The sequence below is a fragment of the Netta rufina genome (genome assembly GCF_964035555.1).
Source record: "Netta rufina genome assembly, chromosome: 3".
Classification (NCBI taxonomy): domain Eukaryota; kingdom Metazoa; phylum Chordata; class Aves; order Anseriformes; family Anatidae; genus Netta; species Netta rufina.
This window is the reverse complement of record NC_140125.1, coordinates 30,352,873-30,365,594: the sequence shown is the minus strand read 5'-3', so window position 1 is coordinate 30,365,594 and position 12,722 is coordinate 30,352,873. Positions and strand designations below refer to the sequence as shown.

At 43.9% G+C, this 12,722-nt stretch overlaps 1 protein-coding gene across 5 annotated transcripts; it reads right to left on the bottom strand.

The window, feature by feature from the left end:
* Positions 1-3,477: 3,477 nt before the first annotated feature.
* On the bottom strand, positions 3,478-10,102 carry ZBTB18 (zinc finger and BTB domain containing 18). Of its 5 annotated transcripts, XM_084284912.1 has the most exons (4): positions 10,013-10,058; positions 9,185-9,268; positions 6,344-7,031; positions 6,065-6,231 (listed from the first exon to the last, which is right to left on the bottom strand). In XM_084284912.1, exons 2-4 carry the CDS (start codon positions 9,195-9,197, stop codon positions 6,201-6,203), a joined length of 732 nt encoding a protein of 243 aa, XP_084141038.1. In that variant the 5' UTR covers positions 9,198-9,268; positions 10,013-10,058; the 3' UTR covers positions 6,065-6,200. The 5 variants fall into 5 exon arrangements, with proteins under 5 accessions (XP_084141034.1, XP_084141035.1, XP_084141036.1 ...); XM_084284908.1 differs by having other exon boundaries at positions 3,478-7,031; XM_084284909.1 differs by lacking the exon at positions 10,013-10,058 and adding an exon at positions 9,434-9,600 and having other exon boundaries at positions 3,478-7,031.
* Between the last annotated feature and the right edge of the window lie 2,620 nt (positions 10,103-12,722).

Here is a 12,722-nt window from a genome sequence, read left to right as displayed (position 1 = left end):
AAAAAAACAACCACCTTTTTCTGGAAACATTTCTATCGCTTGCGATCTCTGCAGCATGTGCCGTCACTGTCACAGCTAAGCCTACCTCACCTTTGGTTTCATCCGAGCCTTGCTCTACTGGAAGCCGGACGCCTCTGGGACGTTGATGGAGACGGGCATGCTTTGGGTGGTTTTCTCGGAGAACATCTAGACTCTACGATCAGCTAAAAGTACTCTCTTTTTTTAGCTTACAATAATAAAACAGATAGTATTTCTGAAAAGTGTGTATACTCTCATCAGCACCACCCGTTACCAGGTTTAGCTAAATTTTATCACACCAGAATGAGCTCCTGGCTCCAGGCTTTAACAAGCAGTGTTCTTATTCCTAGGAGGTTTTTAATTTGCCGAAAAAAGCTAACATTTACACCTTCTACTCAAAGGCACCCTTAAGAATACAACTAAGAAAGAACTTCTCTTTTACCAAATAGAAAATAATATTTATTGCCAAGTTCACTATATGTAATGACACGATTAAAATATGACTGGAGAGCATCAAGAATTAAATAAAAAATCACTAAAAAAAAAGCAGAATATTTTGAAAGAGCCCAGAATATTTGCTTTTTGTTTTTTCCTTCTTTTAAAAATAGCGAGTGGTTCTGTTAAAATTCACGTTTAGAATCCCACTAAACTAAAATAAATCTTACTGCTTTTGCTACCTCTCTGTAATAAAAGATCATACTCCCTGGAAACATTTCTGTTTCAAAATCAGGTGGACAAATACTGTTAATAATATATAAGTTTGCGAACACTGCTACGTAGGACTGCATTATAATATCTTGGACTGATTTCCAGTGTTAGTGTACTTGTGCAGACCCGAAAGTGCACTTTAACTCGGAAGGAATTTACGGTGCTTCGATAGGAAAAGAAGCAGCATGTAGAAATGTTCTCCCCTTCCAAATCTTCCTTGGCCATAAATCGCTGCAGCTTTGTTGACTGTAAAAAGGGGGTCAGGGGTTTAATTTTAGAAACTACTCTGGGAAAATGTATTTTACAAGTTATGATGCCTGAAAAGTCCATGAAAGAGTTAGAATACATTGTTATTGTAGAAGCCAGCTTTAATGAGGAAAAAGTCGATGCAGTGCTGAGACCCCGCTGTACCCGCTGTCCATACCAGCGAAGCAGAAGACACAATTCGGCAGAGGAAAGTCAACCTCGGTGTGCTGCCTGGGCAGGTGAGCGAGCGCAGCTGCCGGGGTGAGGCAACAGAGCAGGGAAAAGCAATTGCCGGTTTCCAGAATTAATTTTAAAAGCATGTTTAGGCTTTCAAATGAAATGATTCTCATTCTGAATATACCTGGAATTGTTTGGTCTTCGCTTTTTCCTCAACAGCTGGGAGCAGAAGAATCACTGGCGATGCCTTCCGTTCATTGACCTGAAAGTTGTGTTTTAAACTCCCGCCAAGTTCTTTAAATTTCACCCAAAGCATGCGATGGTCTTATTAAATACGGGGCGTAGAGAATACCACGCCTGATAGAAAATTTCTCTATTACACCAACCCCGAGTTTAGAGAAATCATGCATAACTAGAGAACAGTAAGTTAACACAGGCAATGGTTAAAAAAATACCTGACTGATATATTTAGTGTATTCCCCGAGAGTCTTAGGCTACAAGTACGTGCAATTAAAAAGTAACAGCGGGCAGTGGCCAGAGAAAGTCTACTGAACCTCTGAAGTTCGCGGCATAATCTCCATCCTCGCAGTTTGCCTTAGACCATAATGGCAATATGAAGAGTAAGGGTTTTGTTACCACACATCCCCAAGCCAAATAAAACATTCTCTCATCATTCACTGTCTAGGGGCTATATTAAAAAAAAAAAAGAAAAAAAAAGAAAAAAGAAGGTTACAGCTATTTAGATATGTCAGTACGTTAGACCTTATGGAGAGAAGCGGCACACAGAAGTATGTTTCATCTTTTCATTGAAGAAACACTTTGATAGCCACAAGCAAGTATGTGCTGCACATGTATATACAGTCTAGATAAAACCCGAATGTATGAAGTGTATTTTGAATTATTTTGTCGTTAATGGCTGAGTTATGTTTTCTGTTACCCTTCTGAAGAAGGGCTCCTTCTGAGTCTAGCCTCATTCGTGATCCTGCGATTCTTAAAAACCTTATTGCTCTAGAACAAATGGCAAATCTGCCTAGAGCTACATCTAAAGCTCATCATCCGTATGCATTTCAGAACTCCTGTTAGGGTTTTTCCAGTCTTGATGATGCTTTAAACTGTTTTAACTACGCACACTACTCTATCGCATGCAAGCCTGGACTGCAGAACAGGTTTGCTGGTAGAAAATGAGGAAACTACATGGCCAAGGATATTAACATTTACAGAAGGAAATGTTTCCAAAATATCCAAAATAACCCACTTTATTACAAAATAAAAGATGCTTTGAAAATTATTATAAAGAACCAAAGAGTGAAAAGGGTCATTTTGGATAAGTACCAGTTACTGTAAACGTAGGAAGATAAGCAGGATAGCGTTAGGTCACGAGATTCATTCGGTCAAGGTACAAAAACTGAAGATGTACCTAGGCAGATGACAAATGTAATGAAATGTTTAAATTCAGATTTTTTTTCCCCTTCAAATTCACACTGCCGTCACTGCTACAGACTTCTAATTTAGCACTACTTTTGTATTCCCATTGGGCTCTGCAGGGCTGGTTTCATCCCTAGGAGGGAACAATTTCCTTAAAGAATTCTGGGTATATCATAAAAAAAAAAAAAAAAAAAACAACAAAAAAAAACACTCCAAAATGCCTTTTACAAAGGGTTCACTATGCTTTACTTAATAATAATAATAATAATAATAATAATAATAATAATAATAATAATAATAAGGTTTAGTCTGTAAGAGAAATTCACAAACAGTTGTAGGATTATTCTAATTTTCCTTTGTAATCTAGACAGTTTTGATGGATTGCCGATATTTTGGACATTTTGACTGCTGCTTGCTCTGTAACGTAGACTGACAGTCCCTACCCAAGGAGTACTTCAGATTAAGTTGTTTCCTCCTGCTCTGCTCTCCTGATAGAAAGAAAATACAAAAGGGTGAGCCTGAGAGACCTACTTGGGGCGAAATTTAGCCCAGAAAAGGAATTTTGTATCTTTAGAGAAATTTGAGTGGAATGAAAATTTCTTGAATTGAATAGATGGCTTCTGCAGAAGTCTTTAGGGGAAAAAAGCAAAAATCCCTCTACAGAATGATAGAGAGCTACACACACAGAAATGCTTTCAAAACACAAGCATTTAATTTTTTTTTTTTTAAATGTTAAGTGAGATGTAAATATGTACGTTAGCAACAAAGTGCTCAAAAGCATACTGAAAACATATTCAATACACAGTTAGCAATATAAGTCTGTACAAAAGTAATAAAGTTACACATTATAAAAAATACTCCGTAACTATAATTTAAAAGAGGGAAAAAAGACAAGGGAATTGATTTCTCAGTTCATATAATTTATTGCAGTTAGCACACAGTTTAAAAATTCACCAACACACCAATAGTACAAAACTAAACAGCATTATAAGTTATTCCCCCCTCAGGAAAATAAAACATACTATGATTGTCAAAGCTAGATGTCAGTCTAAGTTTTAGAACAAAAGAAGAATGTGAAACTAATAAAAGGAAAAAAGCAATCACTCACAAGGACCACAAAAAAATCCAAGAGAAAGTCCATTTTTCTCAGACACTGATTGTCTTCTCTAAATTAATAAAAGAATGTATTTTTAAACCTAGAAACTATTCAAGTAACTAAAGATAACGCTCCAAGGCCATTTTCACAGCTTTTTTTTTTTTTGTTTTAAATGCCATTACAGCCAAATTAACACACATTTGACCAAATATTTCCAAAACAGTCCAGCAATACACAATGGAGTTTTCCATTCAGTATCTTAAGCACAAAAATAGGCTATGTTTACAGTAGTTAAGGCGATCAAATTTTAAACAAAAGCGGAAAAAAAAAGGAAAAACAGCAAACGTTTTCCATGCTACTCCCATAGACCTTATTTGTAAGTGCAAGACAGGAAAACAAACACTGTGCAAAATGCTTTTGACCTGCGTGTTGGTCATTAAAACCACACGTCAGGCTGCAGTCTCTGCTGCTTGGATACACAGAGCCCTCTACCCTCCCCCCGGCCCCCCCGTCAATCAGGGCTTTCCAGTCCTTTCAGCCCGGGGCTTTTTCAGTCCACAGACCCTTTTCAAGGGGGGAAAAAGAATGACCTATTGTGGATGTGTGCAGCAGGAATCCTAAAAATGCTCATCTGGGTAAATGTATGCACCTAAAGTTTGAGCTGGCGTGGGGTTTGTGCAATTAGAAGGTTTTCTTTTAATGAATGCACACTGCACATGCAAATCTTTAAGCCTGTTTGTAAACATTCATATTTTCCTTGTTATGTAGCTAAATTGTCAACTTGTAGCTTAAGTTTGTCTCAACTGAAAGACAGTGGGAAAGAAAATTTAAATTATATAAAATAAAAACAGTGCATTTATGTTCTTCATAACACCGGCATTTTCAACGGTGCCTTTTCCTAAGGAAATTAAATAATTTTAAACTCACTCATTAAAGTTATACAATGCAAACAAAGACAAAAATATACTGAAACTCATGCATTTCTGTAGCGTTAATATTTACTTTTCAAGACTCAACTAAGAGCATCAACACAACCTGCCAAGTTCTTTGATACCTCCCCCCGGCCCATGTAATCAATTACAGTATACAATAACAGTAATTCACATTTTTTAAACACACAGTTCATCACTGCTGAAGCTGCAATATCCTTTTTCATCCCAAGCAAACCTTCACATAAGACAGAGTCCCAGTGATCCCAGTGTACTCTCAGGGTTTTTGTTTTGTGTTTTTGTTTTTTTTCCAGTGGGAACTGTCAGAAATCCAGAAGTTGCCGTAATAAGTTTTAAGTCAACCGCTTGTTTAAAAATAGATAATCCAGCATTTCAGAAATTTTCCATTTGGGTCTAAAAGCATTCAGGTTTCCAACAGCTAGAAAGGACTCATGCAATTAGAGAAATGTAAAGGAACTGATATAATTGGGAGAGGATTTCTACATTCAGATTTTGAAAGGAAAAGTATCTAGAGCTCAAAATAACGCAGTGTTTTGGGGAGAACAAAGCCAAGCCAACATTTTGGAATTGGAGATTCTTTAAAACTAAAGTATCCACTGGCTTCTATTCCAAAAAGGGGGAAAAAATACGCTCCGTTGTTTATTACTTTGTCATGTCACCTCTAAAGTTCGGTTTTATCAGAGTGCTAAATTAGTGAAATATTCATGCTGCCTTAAAGTGCAAAAACAAGCTAATAGCCAAACTTTGAGTTCAAGGAAACAAGATTGCTTTTAGACTGTACCACAACTATATAGATTTATATATATATTATTTATATATATAAAAATTTTATTTCCAAAGTTCTTGTGAGCTATCTTCTAAGGTCCAGTCTCTGACAGTAGGTAAGCTCAGTGCTTCGCTTTTGACAGACAATGAGTTCACCAACTCACAGTGAAACTTCCGAATGTGTCTGTAAAGGTCTCCGGACTGCGTGAACCTGCGTTCACACCACTTACAAGCATGTGGCTTCTCCCGTGTGTGAACCACTGCGTGGCGGCTCAGGTTGTGGGAGTACTGGAAGCTCTTCCCACACTGGGTGCAAGTGTAGGGCTTTTCACCTGAATGAGTCCTCTCATGACGTTTCAAGGTGTACATGCAAGAAAAAGTCTTACCACACAGCGAGCAGGTGGGGACATTGACATCAGTAGCAGGCTTGCTGCGGATCCCGTCCTGCTCTCGAAAGTGCGTGCTTAAATGGATCTGCAGGATGTGGGGACTGGGAAAGACCTTGTTGCAGAGAGGACACATAAAAATTTGGCCAGCGGGGCTAAGTATGTTTGACACATAAGGGAGCAAGCTGCTGTCCATGTTTCCTTCCACCTGGACTCGCTCATTCTCTGGAGTTATCATTTCATCATCACTTGCCTTGTCCTCTCTATCTAGCTCCCTCAAGACCGAATCTTCCCTCATTGGAGCCAGATGGGTCGGCTCGTACTGTACCCTGTTATTAGTGCTCACACTTTCTTTCACAGTGCTATGTTCCATATCATAGTCATTAGTGCCAACATCACTCTCATCACAGGAAGCCTCTTTCTCCACCTTCACCTGAACCAGGCTGCTTCTAAGCATGTCCTGCGAAGAGAAATAAGAACTGTTCAGATTTTCAACTCCTGAAAGGCTGGACTTGACAGACAGGTCCAGCACGCAGTCAACATCTGCTGAATCCCTCACGGAGGTGACAGACCTCTGGGACAAAGACTCTGTTGAGCTGCAGGGGCTGGCTACTGTTTTTCCAGCTGCCGTTGCGTGTGTCTCTGCCTCTCCGCCAGTCTGGGGAATGCCTGCTGAGTCTGAGGGCAATCTCATCCACATGTTCCCAGGCTCAGCCGCCAAGTCCCTTTTGCTAGGCAGGATGTTCAATTTTTCATCTTCTCCTTCATCTTCATCGCTGGGCAAGTCTCCTGGCATGTGGCTGCTGCCGTCGGAGAGGCTCTCCACTTTGTCTGAGCAACTTGAGGCGTCTTCCTCCTTTTTTGTACTGTCTGCCTCCGTGGTTGCTTTCTCTTTCAGCTTCTTTTTGCAGACTTTGACAATGTCATACATGTGGAGATAACTGGCAGCTGCAAGCACGTCTTCAATGGGCAAGTCTTTGAACTGGAGTTTTCCTTCGTACATGAATTCAAGCAGGAGAGCGAAAGCTGGGGCTGTAACAATGTCGCTGTTCAGATGAACAATGTCTCTTTTGTCCAGCTGGTCCTTGTAAAAGAGGTGGAAATACATGCTGCATGAAGCCAGTACAGCTCTGTGCGCTCGGAACTGGGCATCTCCTACCAGAACAGTGCAATCACAAAGAAAACCCTGATGTCTCTGCTCACTCAGACACTGTAGCAAATGTCTACTGTGGTCAGGAAACTCCATGCTGTCTTCATAACCTATAAGCAACGAGATTTTAAAAAATTACATGTAGGTCAGAACAACAGAACTCACGAATCCAAGTTACTCCACTCCAAACGCCTGGCATTTATATTGCCAGAATCCTAGCGCTGCCCCTACGCAAAGATTATTTAACGCGTACGCACACTGGCCACCCTCTCCCATCAACCACTGAAGTCATGCCTTCCTCTCAGAGGGGAAGATGCTATTCTAATAAGCACTCAGCTGCATTATTATATATATCTATGTTTTTTTTTTTTTTTTTTTTTTTTTTTTTTTAAAGTAGCACAGTTGTTCATAAAATCTGTTCAACAGTTATTTTTCCAGGGAACATCCTCCAGGTTGCGTCCCTAGGAGGGCAAATCAAAAAAATTAAAAAAAAAAAAAATTAAATTAACACCAAGTTCGAGAGATCACAGAGCGGGGGAAAAAGAGAAAATCAGACCATCAATATTCTTTTTAAAGTCAAATTGCAGTAATGAGAGAGTCCTGAGCACGAAGAAATGTTAATGTACCCAAATCTGAAAATCTAACATTCATAAAGAACATAGATCGACAAGGGTAAATAGTATTTATCGATAGAAAAAAAATCAAAAATTTAAATTTTTAGAAATTTAAGTTTGCATTGTTTTGTTCTCCTGGTAGGTACAGTTTCAGGTTTTGAACCTTCTCCATACTGTACAATAGAACATAAACGTTTTTTGCTAATATGCAGAATTTACAAAAGAAAAAGAAAACTGTCAACTAAAATGCCAATGAGCATCGTTTCCCCTATGCAGAAGGACAGAAATTTCCCTCCCCTCCCACACCAGCCAGTCTGCAGTACCAAACTTAAAAAAAAAAAAAAAAAGTCATTCAGCACGAGTGTGTGTGCACATTTAAAATGAGTATCCTGAGCACCGCTCTTAGCCAAGTATTTTTCTATACACCCTCCTTGACGATAAAAAACAAAACAAAACAAAACAAAACACACTTCAAAGAAGTAGAGAAGTCAAAACTCAAACAGAAAGTAAAATCTCTCAAAACCTGTCTCAATCTATTCTTCTGTGACTGATGGCAACGCTCTCCCAAACCATCCAGACAGATCGTGGATCTCGAGGCTGGCAGATATTATTGAAAAATAGTCATCGCCGGCAAAGCAAGGCGTACTAAAACTTGCAGCACAACCCCTACTATATTCTGAAAAATACCATCGCTAGAGTAAAGCACGAAGATTTACAATACAATCACTTTAAGTGCCCCACAGCCAACATCAATCCTAATCCTTAAGAGGGCTAAAAATAAAGATTGGAGGGCAGCTCACAAGGTAGCTGTGATCAAATTAGGAGGCTGAAAGGACAGAGAGGGACGAAGAAGGAAGCTTATAAACATCTGATCCAGCTGACTGTGGCCATATGGCAGCTGCTGCCCAGATAAAGAGATTAAGAATAGAGGAGTGCGATTACAGCTGTCTGGCCAATTCAGGCAGCTCAAATCTACAAGTTCTAAATTAGTCGCAAATACAAAAACTCCTTCAAATAATTATTGTTACGCTGGAATAAAAGATCTCAAATACTACATGCGGGAAAGAAAAGAGGAAGCCAGTCGAGCTATTCTCCTGGGTACAAAAGTTTTTAAACACATAACTGATTTCTATCTTTCAGAAGCACTACAGCTGTATGCTACTACAGTTCTGGGCTGCTGGATATTTAACCACGAAGTTTAATGAAAGACTGCACAACAAACACATTTGAGTTAGCACGGTTCTTTTTAAAAAAGCACGCTGGCGTACGCTTCACCAAAACCCCCCATAAAGTCGATTTAAAGATGCAACACAAAAATACAAACCAGAACTCTCATTAGGCTCGCCACTAAATACATTTCGGTTTTTGGTCTCCAGAAATTAAGCCCGGACTTGCTCTCGCCACGTCCTAAAACCAGAAATTTTCTTCTCACGACATGCATTAAAGTTAATTCTATCAACGTGCATCAGAACTGATACTCTCAAACTAGAGCCCAAGCCTTTTCGACTAAGTCCACTTATCTATTTAATACTCGATTTCATATATTACCTCTAAACTTGGTTAGAAAAGTAATGTGATTTTTTCCTGAAATTCAATAAACAACACACCAAAACAGAAATATGCTGTATCTAATCTATTGCTACTCCTACCTTTAGTACACATAAACCTGATTAAGTCCTTTCCTCTGAGTCTTGCTGGCTCCAGGTCTGTTAGATCGGTGGAAAAAAAGCAGACTAGGAGAGACAGATGCAAAGTGGAGATGATGTTAGAGAGGAATGAGATACCTTCTCCACACACAGATCTGCACACACTAACTCCCTGTCTGTGTGTTAGAATAAAAGGCTGAGGGATGGCAGGCTGTCAGCTGCTCTGACATCATGTTCAGATGGAAATGCTACCTCCAGCTGTGCTCCTTTTAATGCCATATGCTACTCCTCTACACTCCTGCCACCAGCTTTTTCTTAGGAGAACTTTTCTCTTCTGTTAGTATAAACAAAATACTTCAAAGTCTCTTTTTTTTTTTTTTTTTCAAACTTTCTAACAGGGGGAGAGAAGAAAAAAAAAAAAAAAAAAAAAAAAAAGAGGAGGGAGAGAGAGAGCGAGAGGGAAGAAAATCCTAAACATATGGGGCTCTGCCGTCTCCGCAGCCCCGCTCCGCTCCGTGCCGGCTGTGCTGGGCGGGCAGCGGCCCCGGGGCTCCCCCCGCCGCCCCGAGCCGAGCCCCGGGGGCGCCCCGGAGCCTCCCCCCCGCTCCCGGCGGCACCCCGAGCCCAGCCCAGCCGAGAACTTGCACGGGGGTAACCGGGGGGGGTAGGGGGGGGCCCCCGCATCCCCGGCGGCAACTTTGCAACGGGGCCGGCCCCGGGGCTCCCCGCTCGGTGCCCCGCTGGCGGCGGCAGCAGCAGCGGAGCGCCCCCGCCCGCCCGCCCCCCTCCCCGGTCGCGGCCCGTCGCGGGGCTGGGGGCGGCGGGACTCACACTCGGCGGCGGCCCCGAAGTCCCCGCGCTGCCGCCGCCGCCGCCGCCGCCGCCCGCCGGCTCCTCGGGGCTCGCTCGGCGCCGCGGGAGGCGCCTCAGCCCCCCCCCGGCCGCCCGCCCGCTGCCGCCCCCCGGGCTCCCCCCTGGCGGCCGCGAGCGGAGCGGAGCGGAGCGGAGCGGGCCCCGCGCTCAGCGGCTCCCCATGGCACCGCCGGCCGGGGCCGGCCGCGGGGGAGGGGAGGGGAGGGGCGGGGGCCGGCGGCGGGGCGGGCGGGGGCGCCGGGCGCACGCACACGCACGGCGGCGGCGGCGGCGGCACAGCCGGGCCCGGCGGCGGCAGCCAGATGTTCCCCCGCCGCCCCGCCCCGCTCCGCGCGCGGACCCCGCTCCCTGCCCGCCCGCCCGCCCGCCCGACTGACTGAGTGACGGGCCGGCTGACAGCACGGCCCGCCCGCCCCGCCGCCGCCGCCAATGGACGCCCAGCCCCGCCGCTGAGTGACGGGCGGCGGCGGGCGGTGAGTGGCGGAGGCCGGCCCGGGAAGGCCGGCGGCGCGGCCAATCGGCGACCCGCAGGGAGGCGAGGGGCGTGAGCGCCGGGGAGGAGAGGCGGAAGGAGGCGGGGCCCCGGCGGCGGGGAGGAGGGGGCGTGGCGAGACAGCGAGCGAGGGGCGGGGCCGGCCCAGGGGGCGGGGCGAGCGCGGGAGGGCGCGCGCGGGCCGCGGCCTCGCGCCGCTTGCCCGGAGGGGAGGGGGCGGGGCGGGGCGGCCGGGGGGCACCTGCGGGGGCGGGGGGCAGCCGGGACACAAAATGGCGGCCGCGGGCACGGCCGCACCTGGGGGCAGCGGGACCCGGGGGGGGGCTGTGGGCGGTCCTGGGGAACCCCTGGCGTGGGGCGGAGGGGCCGGTGGAGGTCGTCCGAGGGAGCGGGGTCTGTGCCCTGCTGCCTTGCGGCGCCGGGTGCGCGGTTAGCTCGGCAGGTCGCCTGGAGGGAGCGAGCACCGCCGGCAGAGGCTAGCTCGGGGCGCGGGGCGAAGTAACTTGAGTGTTAGTAATCAGAACTGGTCGAGCGGCCGCAGGAACAAGGCGTGCGTTTAGTCCCCTTCAGCAGCGTGAAGCCGCTATGAGGAGGCGCAGCGAGGTCTGGCTGTGCCTAACGTGTTTGACAGCACTGCTGCCGGTGTCACGCAGCGTGCCTCGAGGATTGCATAAATAAAAAAAACAATACGTACGCGCACAAAAACACTTTTATCTCTGTCCTGTGTTAAACTGACTGCTCATGCACACCTAACGTTGTTTTCCTAATCATTTCCCTCGTCGTGTTTTCGGTTCGTCTTAGTGATACGATGCCACGCTTAAGCTGTTGGTGTTTTTTTTCCTTCCATTGGTAACGTGTTCCTCAAACTCAGCGGGGTTTTGCCCTCGTCTTCAAGATGCAGCAGCTAAGATGCTGACTCTTCATGTTTTCCTGATTGTGTCCTCAGTGCTAATAATCACTTCATCCAAGAAAAATCAGTACTCCGTTCCCTGCTGCCCGTCATTTCTTGACCGTCTTTCTGACAACATTTTTTCTTTAAATTCCCAAAACACATTTCAAAAGAATTTTATTGGGAAGTACCGCTGAAAATAGCTCTACCGATTGTTTTAATACAAAACATACAAATAACTTATGCAGTTATGGATGTTTGAACTGTCAGTGATTGTGCCTGAAATGATTACATTAACTATGTTGTCCTAGTTCTGCGAACTGCATCCTTCCTCCTTCCTACATCACCAACTTCTTGGGGTCTGTTAGTAAGACCTCATTTTATGTATACTTACTTATACAAGTGCAGCTTTACTGAGGGAGGCAGATTTGTCATTCTCACGATACAAAACTGGGGAAAAAGGAGGATGCTGAATGTGAAAAAATCAAAGAATTTATTTGCTAAAGTAGATATTTAACAAGTAGACTTTTGTGGGTCTTTATAGACTTTGACAGCAGCTAGAATTACTAAATACTTTAAAAACAAAATTTCATGGGATGTTATTGTTTATATTTTTGGTCCACTTGCCTCCTCACACACATAAACTTACATTTTTATGTTTTAAGACATACTGAGAAAAATCTTATTGCTCTTCACTTACTATTTACAGTGCCAATTACTAATTAAATCTGGTTGTTTTCTCTTTTCCATTCTATCCCTTGACAATACGACCTTGGAGAAATCACTGTCCTTTTTGCCTCCTCAGAGTGACTCACCTTCAGGGCTATGGACTATTTCTTACTACAGTTATGTTGTATTTAAGAGAGTGGTCTGCAGTTGCAATTTATACAACTATTATAATAATAAAACAATTTTTACTATTCCTAAGTAGGTGATGAAGTGAAACAGAAAAGAAGTCAATGTAGGTAACACTTCGAGATTAAAAATCTTCTTGGCAGTGAGTCAAGCTTCATTCATTTAAACCTGGAACTGTTGACATTTCTCTGCGATTTTTTTTTTACGTGAAAGGAACTCTAATTTTAAAGAGTACTTAGAGAGGTTTAAAGACTTAGCATTATTTTAAATATAGAAATGAGATGATAGATAAGTGAATTAAGAAAAAATCCTACACTGGGAAAACTCATAAATACCTTGTAGTCCAGTTGATGCTCTATTAGAAAAAAATAATATAGGACGGGCCTTGCACTGGAAGGGATCTTGAAGCCTTGTTGTAAAGGGACATAAAC